The sequence below is a fragment of the Lynx rufus genome, unplaced genomic scaffold (assembly GCF_022079265.1).
Source record: "Lynx rufus isolate CCGP_SWC_20201006 ecotype Redwood Valley unplaced genomic scaffold, mLynRuf1.p SCAF_4, whole genome shotgun sequence".
Taxonomy (NCBI): domain Eukaryota; kingdom Metazoa; phylum Chordata; class Mammalia; order Carnivora; family Felidae; genus Lynx; species Lynx rufus.
The window spans coordinates 4,101,865-4,115,953 of record NW_025814856.1 but is presented as its reverse complement, the minus strand read 5'-3'; the positions used below and the strand labels follow the sequence as shown (position 1 = coordinate 4,115,953).

Below are 14,089 nucleotides of genomic sequence, written 5' to 3'. Positions count from 1 at the left end.
ACCACCATCTCAAACACTATATAGTATTTTCTTCTTTACGAGGCTCATTGTCTCTCACCCCAACAATGGGAGCTCCTTAACACCAGGGACTTTTGTCTGTCTTGTTCACAGCTGTGGCCTCAAACCTAGAACAGTGCCTGGCACACACGTATCCAGAAATATTTGATCGCGGAGTGACCAAAGGCTGAACCCAGGTACCCATAGGTGCCTGTCTGCAGCGTGTGAAGCCCAGGACCATTGGGCAATTGTGGTTTCTTCCCTGCCCTCAGGGACCCAGCCATGCTAGCCCTGCCCTGAGGTGACTCAGGACCTCATCTGCTCAGGCATGGGGAGACAGTTCTATGGCCCTCAGTGTATATGGTGGATGGACAGACAGACATCCCATTCACGAGGCTGGGGCGCAGCCACAGGTGAAGACAGCCCTGCAGTGTGTGCCAGCTGGGCCTGGGCCTCCTGCTGCTGCTGCTGGCTGCTGGGGGAGATGGCCACACCCTTGCTGGTGAGTAGGGGCTCATGGCTTGTGGCAGGTGGGTCTCCTGTGTCACTGTGCATGTCTCTGTGCACGTGTGTGCAGGACAGGAGACAGATTAAGTGTAGCCCAGTGCAAGTCAATTCACTTCTCTGAACCTCAGTTTCCTCATCTGTAAAATGGGTGTGATAATACAAGTACCTACCTCACAGGGAATGAAATACAATATTGTGTGTGTGTGTACATGGGCTGGAAGAAGTGATTCTGCAGCAGGGAGGCCACAGACCACAGGGGTGCAGACAACAGACAGATGGACTGGGACAGTGAGTGCAGGGGAGAGGGAGGACGATGGAAGATGGCTTGGAGGACGGGCAGGGCTGTCAATGAAACAAGGTGAGGAAGAGAAGCAGGTGTTGGAAACAATAAACATACAGTCCATGTGCAGTGGGGCCTCACCACGTGCGGGGCACCAGGATGAGCCTCTGCCCGCCCCATGCCACTGGCTTGTAACCCAATGCTCAGAGGGACATTCATGGCTGTGAATGTCCAGCCTGCCCCTGCACCCTCCAGGGTGGGGGTCCCTGATGCTCAGGCCTCTCCTGAGCTTGAGTCAGGGGAGCGGGGGAAGCAGCCATGGGGCAGATCAAATCCAGCCGGGCCAAGTTTACCTTCTAGTTAATGAGTAATGAGTAGGGGGAGAAGGGGAGGCCTGGGCTGCATGGTGGGGGAGGTGCCCAGGCCATGGGTCCTGGAGGGAAAATCTCAGAAAGCAGTGTAGCAAGGACCCCATCCTGGAAGTGGGGGGCCAGGAGGGGAGGGGCAGTCCCCGCTGTTCCCAGGCCTGTCACCGACTCAAGGGTGAGGGTGGGGGGTGCAGCAGGGAAATCGCTGCACTCAAGGGGGTGGGGGGGAGAGGGGTGCCTGGGCTCCCCCCACCCAGAAAGCCTCCCCCTTCCTTCCCCTTCTTCTTCCTCCAGCTGGGGTGCCAGACGAAACTCAGGACACCAGTTCAACTGGAATCGGGGACACATAGCCAATACTGTGTTAGGGTTAAGTGCCTTCCAGAGACCCCACTTAGCCTCAACCCAGGCAGCCTGGCTCTCCGGCTGTCCAACCTGGAATGTTGGGCAGGGCAAGCCAGCTAACGGGAATCCCATCCTCCAGGCCTCCTCCTCTCTCTCCCCTGCTGGCTTATCTTGCCTGCCATCCCTCTCCCACACTTCCGGGCACAATGGGCATAGAGATGAACCCATAGGAAGGCACTGGTTAACAAACGCATGGCCAGAAACTGGGCGCCAGGCCCAGATACCTGGGGTGGGGAGCTCTCTGGCCCTCAGTGTTCCTCCACCGCTAAGTAGGTGCAACAGGGAAAGGTCCCTGTTTACCAACTGACCTTGACCCTGAGGGAGACCTTGGCAGGGGGGAAGGTGTGTCCATGTTGCTGGAGGACATGCCCTTGGGTTAGTTACCCCAGGACACACTGGCCCCAGGGATTGAAAAACTTAGGAAATGGTATTGAGAAATCTGGGGCAGCTCCAGGAAGGAGGAAGCCACGGGAGCTGCGGGCTGGGCTGAGCTTGCAGGGGGGAGGCGGGAGCCAGATAAAAGGCAGCCTCCAGCAGCCTCTGCTCATTCCCTCCCAGTCCGCTTCCTCCGTCCCTCTGTCCCTCCACCGTCCCTGCACCATGGGGCCTGCCTCAGGCCCCAGCCTGCTGCTGCTGCTGCTGCTTCCCATCCTGCCCCTGGCACCGGGGGACCCCATGTGAGTGGTCATGACCCTTCTCCAAACCGGGCTACTTGTGAGGTGGGGGTGGGGCTCAGGTCCTAGTAGAATCCAGGGCGCACGTGGGTGTCTGCGGAGGCAGGGGTCAGCGGGTTGGGATGTGAATGGCCTTGGGCTGCCTGTGAGCTCATGATTTCATGAGCTGGGGGTTCATGGCACTCGGGTTACAATGGGAGGCAGATGTTTCTAGAAGCAGGGGTCTGCGGGTTTGGGTGCCTGTGGTACGTTCAGTGATTCCGTGGCTGTGGAATCACTTGGAGGCCTCGAGATCTGACTTCACAGGATTTGGGGGCTTCGTGCTATGTGGGTGAGGATTGGAACCCTGGTCCCTAGAACGGCAGCTCCGTCCCGTGTTCCACCCGACCTGCAGGTTCTCCATGATCACCCCCAACATCCTGCGGCTGGAGAATGAGGAGAAGGTGCTGCTGGAGGCCCATGACTATGGAGGCAACATTGCAGTCACAGTCAGCGTCAACGACTTTCCAGACAGGAAGATAAGTTTGTCCAGAGGAAACACTTATCTGACCAAGGATAATAACCACATGAGCACAGTCAACATCAAGGTGCGTGCACCTGCTGGCGCCCCTCCCCGCTCTGAGTCTGCTCCATGTTTTGAACCCATCCCACTTGGAAGCCCCTCCCCATTATGACCAGGTGCCACTTGGAAGCCCCTCCCCTCTCTGAGACTCCTCCTTCAATTAGCTTCTATCCTGAGCCCCTAGCTTTGAGCCCCTCTCCTAAGAGAGGTCCTCTGAGCCCCTTGTCTAATTCGCCCTACTCATCCCCCTTTCTGATCCCTACCCATCTTAGACCCTTGCCCCCCCCCACTACCCCTCTGCTCCCAACCTGGGCACACCAGGGAGACCCGGAGTGGTGGACAGGTGCTATTGGCAGGAAGGGCAGGCAGGTGTGGACCCCACTGAAAGCCTGGGGCTGAATGCGGGCAAGGGACCAGGAGGCAACATCTCAATGATTCTCTGGCTATGCCTAGATCCCAGCCAACCGGGAATTAACATCAGGGAAGGGGAAAAAATTCGTGATTGTCCAGGCGGACTTCGGGGGCACCGTGGTGGAGAAGGTGGTGCTGGTCAGCTTTCAGAGCGGGTACCTCTTCATCCAGACGGACAAGCCCATCTATACCCCAGGCTCCACAGGTAAGGGGCTGGGCAGTGGCTGGAGAGAGGGGTGGGGGGGGGACTGTGGGGAGGGGCAGGGCCTCACTCACCGCCCCCTTTCTCTAACATCATCTCCCAGTCCTCTATCGGATCTTTACCGTGGACAACGACCTACTGCCCGTGGGCCGGACCGTTATCGTCAGCATCCAGGTACCAGCAGCGGGGAACCCAGACGATGACTCCCCCTGGGCAGAGACTCGGGGAGAGACAAAGAGATAGAGAGACACAGAGAAGAGATTCCGGAAAAGGCAGGACTGCAGAGGCCTAAAGGCAAAGAGACCTGTAGAGCCACGAACACAGAGAGAGCCCTGGACACAGGGCAGAGATCCAGGGATACCAGGCACAGTGATGCTTCTGCCCGTGGATTCCGGCTCCAGGCAAACCTCTGGGGACCGTGTCACTCCGGACAGGTCACTTCAGCCTCCTGGGCCTTGGTTTGCTCAGCTGAAGATTGAGATGACAGATAAAAACTCTCTGTAGCCCAATCCGCCTCCTGCTGCCAGGGGGCAGCCTCGAGCACCCAACTCCTGTCCCACCCTCCTCCACCCAGAGCCCTCCAGGAGCTCCCACCTCCTTGGGGTAAAAGCCTAAGTCCTCCCAGCACTCCCCAAGGCCCTGCAAGACTTGCCCAGTCCCCTACCTGTCCTCCTCCCCTCCTCTCCTCCCCCTCTTCCCCTCACTCACTCTGCTCCAGCCACATGGGCCTTATTGCTGTCCCTCCAACTGCCATAAAGAGCCAGCCCTAGGACCTTTGCACAGGCTGTTCCCCCACTACTCACAAAACGCTCTTCCTCCAAATACCCACATAGCTTGCCCCATCACGTCATTCAAGTCTCTGCTCAAATGTCACCGATGGCACAATTTTACAGGGAAGCCTCTCTGAGGACCTGTAAAATTGCAAACACTCTCTCCCAACTCTCTCTCTCTCTCTCTCTCTCTCTCTCTCTCTCTCACACACACACACACACACACACTCCACTGGTCTCCTTTCCTGTCATCTCCTTTAGGCATCCTATAAATTGAATGTATTCATTTGCTAATTGCCCGCTCCCTAGACCTCCACAGAACCTAAATTCCAGACAGAATGGGTGCTTGGCATACAGTAATTTCATTACAATTTACTGGGCTAAGGCAGGAAAGGGGTGGGGGGGAGGGGGAATGGAAGGAGGAAGTGAAGGACAGAGGGAAGAGGTAGGTGGTTCTCAGAGGATCGTCATGAGTATTTCTTGCAATCACGCAAAGGTAACAGGGACCAGGTCCTGACAGCCACAAGCTGACTGTGGGGATCGGTGGGATTTGTGGGGAACGGAGAACACACACCTCTAACGGTAGAGCCTCTGCCCAGTTCCAGTCAAATGTCGCTATGTGCCAACAGGAACCCGTATCCACGGTTATCCCAATTTCCAAGAGAAGCCAGAAAGCCAGATTTTTACATGATGTCTCCTGGTGTTTAGTTATTTGCAACGAATGACATACTGTGTGTTAGGTTGAACCACACGACTTTGTGTTCTTGTAGGTCAAAGAGTCGAAGGTAGGCAACGCTGTGTGACTTAGCGCCCATAGGATGCTTACCACAGGGTCCCGCACAAAGTAGGTGATAAATGCTAGTTACTATCGGTATTCAGACAGCCGCCGACGAGAGTGAGCTCCAGCTTACATGAATCATGTGCTAAGCCACTGAGGTAGGGGCTATGTTCTTCTCCTTCTTCTAGCTGGGCACATTGAGCACAGAGACATCAAGTAATTTGCCCAAGGTGACACAGCGCGTAAATGGGAGAGTGGGCATTTGATCCCAGGCTGACTGACTCAAGTCCATGTTCATAACCACTGCCCCAGTAGTCATGACACACAGAGAGTGTCCAGACACAGAGAGGAGGAAGAGAGCCTAGGGGCTAAGCCAGGTCTCTGAAGAGACACACCCTCCCTGTCAGACCCCCGACGGTGTTCCCATCAAGAGGGACTTCTTGTCTTCTGGGAGGCTGTTTGGCATCTCGTCCCTGTCTTGGAACATCCCGGAGCAGGTCAAGTATGTCAGGCCCTCCTAGAGGGGGTTCCCTATGCCAAGGGAGGGCGTCTGGCTGGCTCACTCACCTGCCTTCCCCACAGTACAGGGCAGTGGAAGATAGAAGCCCACTATGAAGATGCCCCACAGCAAGTATTCTCTGCTGAGTTCGAGGTGAAGGAGTACGGTAAGAGGAGGAAGGAGTCAGGGTGGGGGCCCCAAGTGCCAGGCCCAGTGCTGACACCCTACTGGTGCCGTCTCGACCCCAGTGCTGCCCAGTTTTGAGGTCCAAGTGGAGCCTACAGAGAAATTCTACTACATTGATGACCCACAGGGCCTGGAGGTCACCATCACGGCCAGGTGAGGGGCTAGGAATGGGGCCAGGTGGGAGGGGAGGGGAGGGGGGCCAGGTGAGGGCTAGATGACGGGCCAGGTTGGCAGCTAGGGGTGGAGCCAGGTAGGGGCCGGGTAAGGGAACCCGGGAGCGGTGTGGCCAGGTGTGGGACCAGATACTGGCCAGGTAAGCACCAGGCGCGGGACCAGGGGTCCGTGGAAGTTTGCAGGCAGGCTCGCCCTTCAGGAGAGGAGCATCTGAGACCCTCTTGCCTCTCAGGTTCTTGTATGGGAAGAATGTGGATGGAATAGCCTTCGTCATCTTTGGGGTCCAGGATGGTGAGCAGAGGATTTCGCTGCCCCAGTCCCTCAGCCGTGTTCAGGTGCTCTGCCCCTCTGAGCCTCCTCCACTGTGGACTTCCCCCTCCCTCACCTGCGCCCCTCCCCCTCTCTGAGCCTTCCTTCCTCCCCCAGATCGATGATGGCAGTGGGGAGGCCAGGCTGGAACGAAAGGTCCTGCTGAGCGGGGTGGAACCCTCCGGAGCAGATGCCCTGGTGGGGAAGTCGTTGTACGTGTCTGTCACCGTTATCCTGCACTCAGGTGAGGCCTGGTCTGAGGAAAGGGACCCAAATGAGGGGGTCAGGCCCAGTGTGCGGGCAGAGGCCCAGAATGGATGTGGAATGCAGTGTGACAGGGGAGAACCAGTCTGAGGGCAGAGGCCAAGTGTAAGAGAGGATATCCAGAGGAAAGTGATACCCAGTGAGACAAAGGAGGCCCATTGTGAGGGTGGGGGGAGCCCCAGAATGAAAGTGGGATCCAGTCTGATAGAGGAGGCCCAGTCTGAGGGGGGAGGCCCAGTATGATTGTGGGATCCAGTCTGATAGCGGAGGCCCAATCTGATGGGGTGAGGCCAGAATGAAGGTGGGATCCAGTCTGATAGAGAAGCCTAGTCTGATGGGGGAGGCCAGTATGAAGGTGGGATCCAGTCAGACAGAGGAGGCCCAGTGAGAGGGGGGCCCAGAATGAAGGTGAGATCCAGTCTGATACAGGAGGCCCAGTCTGAGGGGGCGAGGCCCAGTATGAATGTGGGATCTAGTCTGATAGAGGAGGCCCAATCTCATGGGGGGACGCCAGAATGAAGGTGGGATCCAGTCTGACATGGGAGGCCCAGTCTGAGGGGGGAGGTCCAGAATGAAAGTGAGATCCAGTCTGATACAGGAGGCCCAGTGAGGGTGCAGGCCAGAATGAAGGTGGGATCCAGTCTGATAGAGGAGGCCCAGTCTGAAGGGGGGAGGCCAGAATGAAGGTGGGATGCAGTCTGATAGAGGTGGCTGAGTCTGAGGGGGGAGGCCCAGAATGAAATTGGGATGTAGTCTGTCAGGTGAGGCCAAGTCTGAGAGGGGAGGCCCAGTATGAATATGGGAACCAGTCTGATAGAGGAGGCCCATTCTGAGGGGGGAGCTCCAGAATGAAGGGGGGATCCAGTCTGATATAGGAGGCCCAGTCTGAGGGGGGAGGCCCAGTATGAAGGTGGGAGCCAGTCTGATAGAGGAGGCCCAGTCTGACGGGGGGAGGCCAGAATGAAGGTGGGATCCAGTCTGACACAGGAGGCCCAGTCTGAGGGGGGAGGCCCAGTATGAATGCGTGATCCAGTCTGACAAAAGAGGCCAAGTCTGAAGGTGGCAGCCAGTGACAGGGTAGCCATAGTCTGAGGAATGAAGGTGCCCGCCAGTTTGTCAGAGGAGGCCTGGTCTGAGGGAGGCCCACTATGAAGGTGGGAATTTGTCTGACAGAGGAGGCCTGGTCTGAGGGGGGAGGTCCAGAATAAAAGTGAGATCCAGTCTGATAGAGGAGGCCCAGTCTCAGGAGGGCGGCCCAAAATGAAATTGGGATCCAGTCTCACAGAATGGACCCAGTCTGAAAACAGGCCCAGTGAGGTTGGGGGCCAGTCTGACAGAGGAGGTCCCATCCTAGTGGGGAGGCCAGAATGAAGGTGGGCAACAGTCTGACAGAGGAAGTCTGAGCACAGAAGGCCAGTATGAAGATTGGATCCTGTCTAATGGATGATGTCCAGTCTGAGGAGGGAGGCCCAGCATGAAGGTGGGATCCAGTCTGACAGAGGAGTCCCAGTGATGGGGGAGGAACAGAATGAAGGTTCCAGCCAGTCTGATGGAGGAGGCCCAGTCTGAGAGAGGCCCAGTGTAAGGTGTGGTCCAACCTGGAGGGGTGGCCCAGGAGCCTGCCCTCACGGCTGACCCCCTCAGGCAGCGACATGGTGGAGGCGGAGCGCAGCGGGATCCCCATCGTGACCTCCCCCTACCAGATCCACTTCACCAAGACGTCCAAGTTCTTCAAACCAGGCATGCCCTTTGACCTCATGGTGAGACCCGGTGTGGGGCTGCCTCCCCCACCCTTCCCCTGAGCATCAGCCACGCCTCTGGGTCGACCTGAACGCCCTCCACCTGCCCCTGCACTGCACCTGCAGGTGTTTGTGACGAACCCCGACGGCTCCCCAGCACGCAACGTCCCCGTGGTGACCCAGTACTCCAAAGGGTCCTCCTTCACCCAGGAAGACGGCGTGGCCAAGCTGATCATCAACACACACAAAACCTTTAGGTCCCTGCCCATCACCGTGAGTCCTCACCCTCCTCTAGCCCCACTTCTGGGAGATAGGGGACTGGATTTGCATGGAGAGAATCTGTCCTCTGCCACAGTCATCCTGCCACGTGAGGAGTGGGGTCCTTTTATTGTCAGGGGATCCTGCCATTCACATAGAGGGTTTTCATCTGCATAGAGGGGATCTTATCTGCACCAGCAGTCTGGCCATCTGCATAGGTATATTCTAAGGATCCGGTGATTACATTTGACCCACCTGGGTAAACCAAAACAGACTCCCCATCCTCAGACCCTTAATCCCATTTGCACAGTCCCTCTGGCCAGGGAAGGTACCATATTCCCAGGCCCCAGGGATTAGGATGTGGACATCTTTGGGGGGCCAGAATTCATCCCCCTTTCCTCACCCAGGTAAGCACTAGGAAGGATGGTATCCCAGAGTCACGACAGACCAACAGGACTATGAATGCCCAACCCTACAGCACCATGAGTAATAACTACCTGCACATCTCTGTGCCTCGCGTGGAGCTCAAGCCAGGGGAAGATCTCAACGTCAACTTCCACCTGCGAATTGACCCCACCACCACCCAGGAGAACAACATCCGCTACTTCACCTACCTGGTCCGTGCCCTCCTAGGATCCCCAGACCCCTCCTCCTTACTTCTGCAGCACCCCCAGGCCAGGGCCACCCCCCCGCCCGACCTTGCTGATTCTCCCTTACGCCAACCTGTCTCCCCCAGATCATGAACAAAGGGAAGCTGTTGAAGGTGGAGCGTCAGACGCGGGAGCCCGGCCAGGACATGTACGCGCTGCCCCTGACCATCACTGAGGACTTCATTCCTTCCTTCCGCCTGGTGGCTTATTACACCTTCATTAACAACAAGGGCCAGAGGGAGGTGGTGGCCGATTCTGTGTGGGTGGATGTCAAGGACTCCTGTGTGGGCAAGGTAAGCTTCCGGAGCCTTCCTCTGCACCCATCTTGGCTCTCCCTGCCTGGCCAGTGCTCGCTCCGTCTCTGCCTCTCTCCAGCCTTCTGGGTGGGCTCCCCAACCGAGGCCCATCTTCTCCTTTTCCAGCTCCTTCTCTCCCCACCTCTGTTTCAGCCTCAGTATCTCCCTCCCTGCTGGCCTTTCCGCCTTCAGTCTGTCTGTCTCCACCGTTGCCCCTTCCTGACCAGCACAGCAGGGACACTGCCCTGGGCTGACTGCTGATGGAGACCCAGCCTGGCAGGGCTGACCCCTCACTCCCACCTCTGTGTATCCCCCATCCCTGCCAACAGCTGGTGGTGAAAGGTGGCAAGAAGGAAAAGAAGGTGTACCCACCTGGGCAGCTTTTGACCATCAAGATCGAGGGTGACCGGGGTTCCCGAGTGGGGCTCGTGGCAGTGGACAAGGGCGTGTTCGTGCTGAACAGGAATAGGTTAACTCAGAGCAAGGTGCGCCCTGTACCGCTGGGGTGTGGCGGAAGCAAAGGGGTGGCGTGGGCCTGAGGCGCAGGTGGCGCTCAGAAGGGAACCGGAAGTGGAGTTAGGCGTGGGCTGGACGGAAGCTTGGACGGACACAAACATGGCACGGAAGTGAAGGCTGCGGGTGGGAGCGTAGACGGAGGAGTCCGAGCTGGGGGTGGTTGGCGGGGGCTGTGCACACACCTCTGAGAGGGGCCTGGGACCAGAACGCAGGGGTGGTCGGACATGTCAGCCTGGTGGTGGAGGCCTGCCCGCGAACCCTGCCCTCCCGCAGATCTGGAACGTGGTGGAGAAGGCTGACATCGGCTGCACTCCAGGCAGCGGGAAGGACTATGCCGGCGTCTTCACGGATGCAGGGCTGGCCTTCCAGACCAACACAAACCTGCAGACCCCTGATAGGACAGGTGAGGGCCAGGGAGGGGTGGGGCCTCCACCCCAGATGCTGAGAGCAAATGAAGGGCACTGTTCTGAGGTCCTCAGATGCTGAGAACAGGTGGGGGCCCTGGGTTCAAGTCCTGCCCCAGCCCCCACCTAGTGAATCACTGCCCGCTGAGCCTCAGTTTCCTCATCTGTCAAATGGGAGCAGCAACACCCCTCCCTCACGGCTACTGAGAGGAGTACATCGGGGACCCTCAGTTGACGCTTAACCCATCTTGTTCGCGTGTGCCCTCCCCTCAGATCCCGAGTGCCCCAAACCAGATGCCTGGCGCCGCCGCTCAGTGATGCTCACAGAGAAGAGGATGGACAAAGGTGGGGGCCCCCACCCTTCCTCCAAACCCTGCCCATCCGGGATCCAGCCCAGGAGGGAGGAGGGCAGGGCCGGGCCCTGGGGACTTCCTACCCTTGGTCCGCCCGAGCTCCTCCTGCTTTGAGGTCCCGGCTGAGGCCCTGACCGGTGTCGTGTCCACGCAGCGGGTCAGTACCCGAAGGAGCTGCGCAAGTGCTGTGAACATGGCATGCGGGAGAACCCCACGAAGTTCTCGTGCGAGCGCAGGGCCGGGTTCATCCAGCACGAGGCCTCGTGCGTGAAGGCCTTCCTGGACTGTTGCAACCGCATCGGCAGTACCCACAGTGCCCTGGGCCTGACCCGGAGTGAGTCCACCTGCCTGTGGGCCAGCCAGAGGGGGGAAGCTCGGTCAGAGCGAGGAGGGCCTGGTCTGATGGGAGAGGGCTTGCTCCGAGGGAGGAGGGCATGGTCTGAGCAGGGAGGCTGGCCAGAATGGGGAGGCTCAATGAAGCCTCGATCAGGCTTGAGGGGTGAGGGGATGGTCTGAGTGGGGAGGCTCCCTTAGAGGGGAGAGGGCCTGGTCTGAGGGAGGAGGCCCAGGTCAGAGTGTTGAGGCTCAGTGAGAAGGAGGAGGGCCTGTTTGAGGGAGGAGAACCTATCTGAGGGGGGGAAGGGGCCTGTTTGGGTGGAAGGATGCCTGTGTCTGAGGGGGGAGGAGGGCCTGTCTGAAGGGGGAGGATGCTTCTGTCTGAGATGCGTTTTTAGCCTGCCTTTACCAAAGAAAACTCATTTATGTTGCTTTCCAAAGAGGTGCCTAACTCAATGCCTAACAACATCTGTTGATTTGTTTTCATTCATTCATTCCCTCCCTCCCTCATTCATTCATTCACTAATTCATTCATTCATTCATTCATTCATTCATTCATTCAGTTCTGGATAAGACAAAACATGTGCACACTTGAAACTTTACATCTCGGGCCAAATAAATCTTAAGCCAAGAGAAAATTTCTCTTCCAAGAAGCCCATTGAAAGCAGAACCAGAGTGGTCCCCACCACAAGGCGGCCCTGCCAGAACTGATGGGAATCCTACCTGCCATTTGCTCAGAGCCTTTGAGCCCAGTGAGGCCTGATGTCTGCTTTTTAAAAATGCTTTTTGATGTGTCTTATGTAGAGAAAGGCCTTTCTGCTAGGATGGGTGCAGTGGAAACCAAGCCCACAGAGAGCCCCCCGCACCACGGGCAGCATGGCCCCTGTCGTGAGGGTCCCCCTGGCAGATTCCCTCTCGGCCCGCCCTGTCCAGATTGCTTTCTTTCTTTCTTTCTTTTTATTTTATTTTTTATTTTTTTTTAAATTTATATCCAAATTAGTTAGCATATAGTGCAACAATGATTTCAGGAGTAGATTCCTTAATGCCTCTTACCCATTTAGCCCATCCTCCCTCCCACAACCCCTCCAGTAACTCTCAGTTTGTTCTCCACATTTAAGAGTCTCTATGGTTTGTCCCCCTCCCTGGTTTTATATTATTTTTCTTCCCTTCCCTTATGTTCATCTGTTCTGTGTCTTAAAGTCTTCATGTGCGTGAAGTGTTATTTGTTTTTCTCTAACTTTGCTTAGCATAATACCCTTTAGTTCCCTCCACATCGTTGCAAATGGCAAGATTTCATACTTTTGATTGCCGAGTAATACTCCATTATATATATGTATATATACACACATACATATACATATATATATACACACATATATATACATATATATACATATACATGTATATATGTATATATACGTGTGTATATATGTATATACATGTATACCATGTTTTCTTTATCCATTCATCCATCGATGGACATTTGGGCTGTTTCCATATTTTGGCTATTGTTGATAGTGCTGCTATAAACATTGGGATGCATGTGTCCCTTCGAAACAGCACACCTCTATCCCTTGGATAAATGCCTAGTAGTGCAATTGCTGGGTTGTAGGGTAGTTCTGTTTTTAGTTTTTTGAGGAACCTCCATACTGTTTTCCAGAGTGGCTGCACCAGCTTGCAATCCCACCAACAATACAAAAGAGATCCTCTTTCTCCGCATCCTTGCCAACATCTGTTGTTGCCAGAGTTGTTAATGTTAGCCGTTCTGACAGGTGTAAGGTGGTATCTCATTGTGGTTTTTGATTTGTATTTCCCTGATGATGAGTGATGTTGAGCATCTTTTCATGGGTGGGTTGGCCATCTGTCTTCTTTGGAGAAGTGTCTATTCATGTCTTTTGCCCATTTCTTCACTGGATTATTTGTTTTTTGGATATTGAGTTTGAGAAGTTCTTTATAGATTTTGGATACTAACCCTTTATCTGATATGTCATTTGCAAATATCTTCTCCCATTCTGTTGGTTGCCTTTTAGTTTTGCTGATTGTTTCCTTCGCTGTGCAGAAGATTTTTATAATAGTAGTTCATTTTTTCTTTTGTTTCCCTTGCCTCTACAGACGTGTTGAGTAAGAAGTTGCTGCAGCTGAGGTCAAAGAGGTTTTTGCCTGCTTTCTCCTCTAGGATTTGATGCCTTCCTGTATTATTTAGGTCTTTCACCCATTTTGAGTTTATTTTTGTGTGTGGTGTAAGAAAGTGGTCGAGGTTCATTTTTCTGGTTGTTGCTGTCCAGTCTTCCCAGCACCACTTGCTGAAGAGACTGTCTTTATTCCACTGGATATTCTTTCCTGCTTTGTCAAAGATGAGTTGGCCATACATTTGGGGGTCCATTTCTGGGTTCTCTATTCTGTTCCATTGATCTGAGTGTCTGTTCTTGTGCCAGTACCATACTGTCTTAATGATTACAGCTTTGTAGTATAGCTTGAAGTCTGGGATTGTGATGCCTCCTGCTTTGGTTTCCTTTTTCAAGATCGCTTTGGCTATTCGGGGTCTTTTCTGGTTCCATACAAATTTTAGGATTATTTGTTCTAGCTCTGTGAAAAATGCTGGTGTTATTTTGATAGGGACTGCATTGAATATGAAGATTGCTTTGGGTAGTATTGACATTTTAACAATATTTATTCTTTCTATCCAGGAGCATGGAATCTTTTTTTCCATTTTTTTGTGTCTTCTTCAATTTCTTTCATAAGCTTTCTATAGTTTTCAGTGTATAGATTTTTCACCTCTTTGGTTAGATTTATTCCTAGGTATTTTATGGTTTTTTGTACAACTGTAAATGGGATTGATTCCTTGATTTCTCTTTCTGTCACTCCATTGCTCTTTTTAACCACTGTGTGCAGAGTGGTGGTTGCTGCACTGACCCTTCTCACTGGCCATTTGAACACTTCTTTTGCACATCCCATCGTTTTCATAGGGGACCAGAAATTGTGTCATCCAAATTGGGTTCTGAGAATGAAGGCCAGTGTGAGTGGCTCTTGAAACCAAGGGAAGTGATCTTATCAATCACAGGATGAAAAGTCATGAAACAGAACCCCTTTGCTTAAAAACTAAGGAAGATGGGGAAATGCTATGGCTGCAGGCTGCCCGATCCAAGCAAACATA

At 54.6% G+C, this 14,089-nt stretch overlaps 1 protein-coding gene across 1 annotated transcript in view; it reads left to right on the top strand.

Annotated features, from left to right (window-relative positions):
* The first annotated feature begins 2,110 nt into the window (after nt 1–2,110).
* LOC124522856 (complement C3-like) overlaps nt 2,111–14,089 on the top strand; it is a 44,780-nt gene continuing 32,801 nt past the window's right edge. Inside the window, exons 1-17 of the mRNA XM_047094527.1 lie at nt 2,111–2,231; nt 2,623–2,815; nt 3,244–3,406; nt 3,507–3,577; nt 5,359–5,453; nt 5,534–5,616; nt 5,699–5,789; nt 6,043–6,145; nt 6,237–6,363; nt 8,028–8,143; nt 8,249–8,395; nt 8,788–8,997; nt 9,117–9,323; nt 9,656–9,811; nt 10,116–10,245; nt 10,520–10,591; nt 10,754–10,933. Of these exons, the coding sequence (XP_046950483.1) occupies nt 2,155–2,231; nt 2,623–2,815; nt 3,244–3,406; nt 3,507–3,577; nt 5,359–5,453; nt 5,534–5,616; nt 5,699–5,789; nt 6,043–6,145; nt 6,237–6,363; nt 8,028–8,143; nt 8,249–8,395; nt 8,788–8,997; nt 9,117–9,323; nt 9,656–9,811; nt 10,116–10,245; nt 10,520–10,591; nt 10,754–10,933 (2,221 nt within the window). The 5' untranslated portion in view covers nt 2,111–2,154. The remainder of the gene's footprint in view (nt 2,232–2,622; nt 2,816–3,243; nt 3,407–3,506; nt 3,578–5,358; nt 5,454–5,533; nt 5,617–5,698; nt 5,790–6,042; nt 6,146–6,236; nt 6,364–8,027; nt 8,144–8,248; nt 8,396–8,787; nt 8,998–9,116; nt 9,324–9,655; nt 9,812–10,115; nt 10,246–10,519; nt 10,592–10,753; nt 10,934–14,089) is intronic.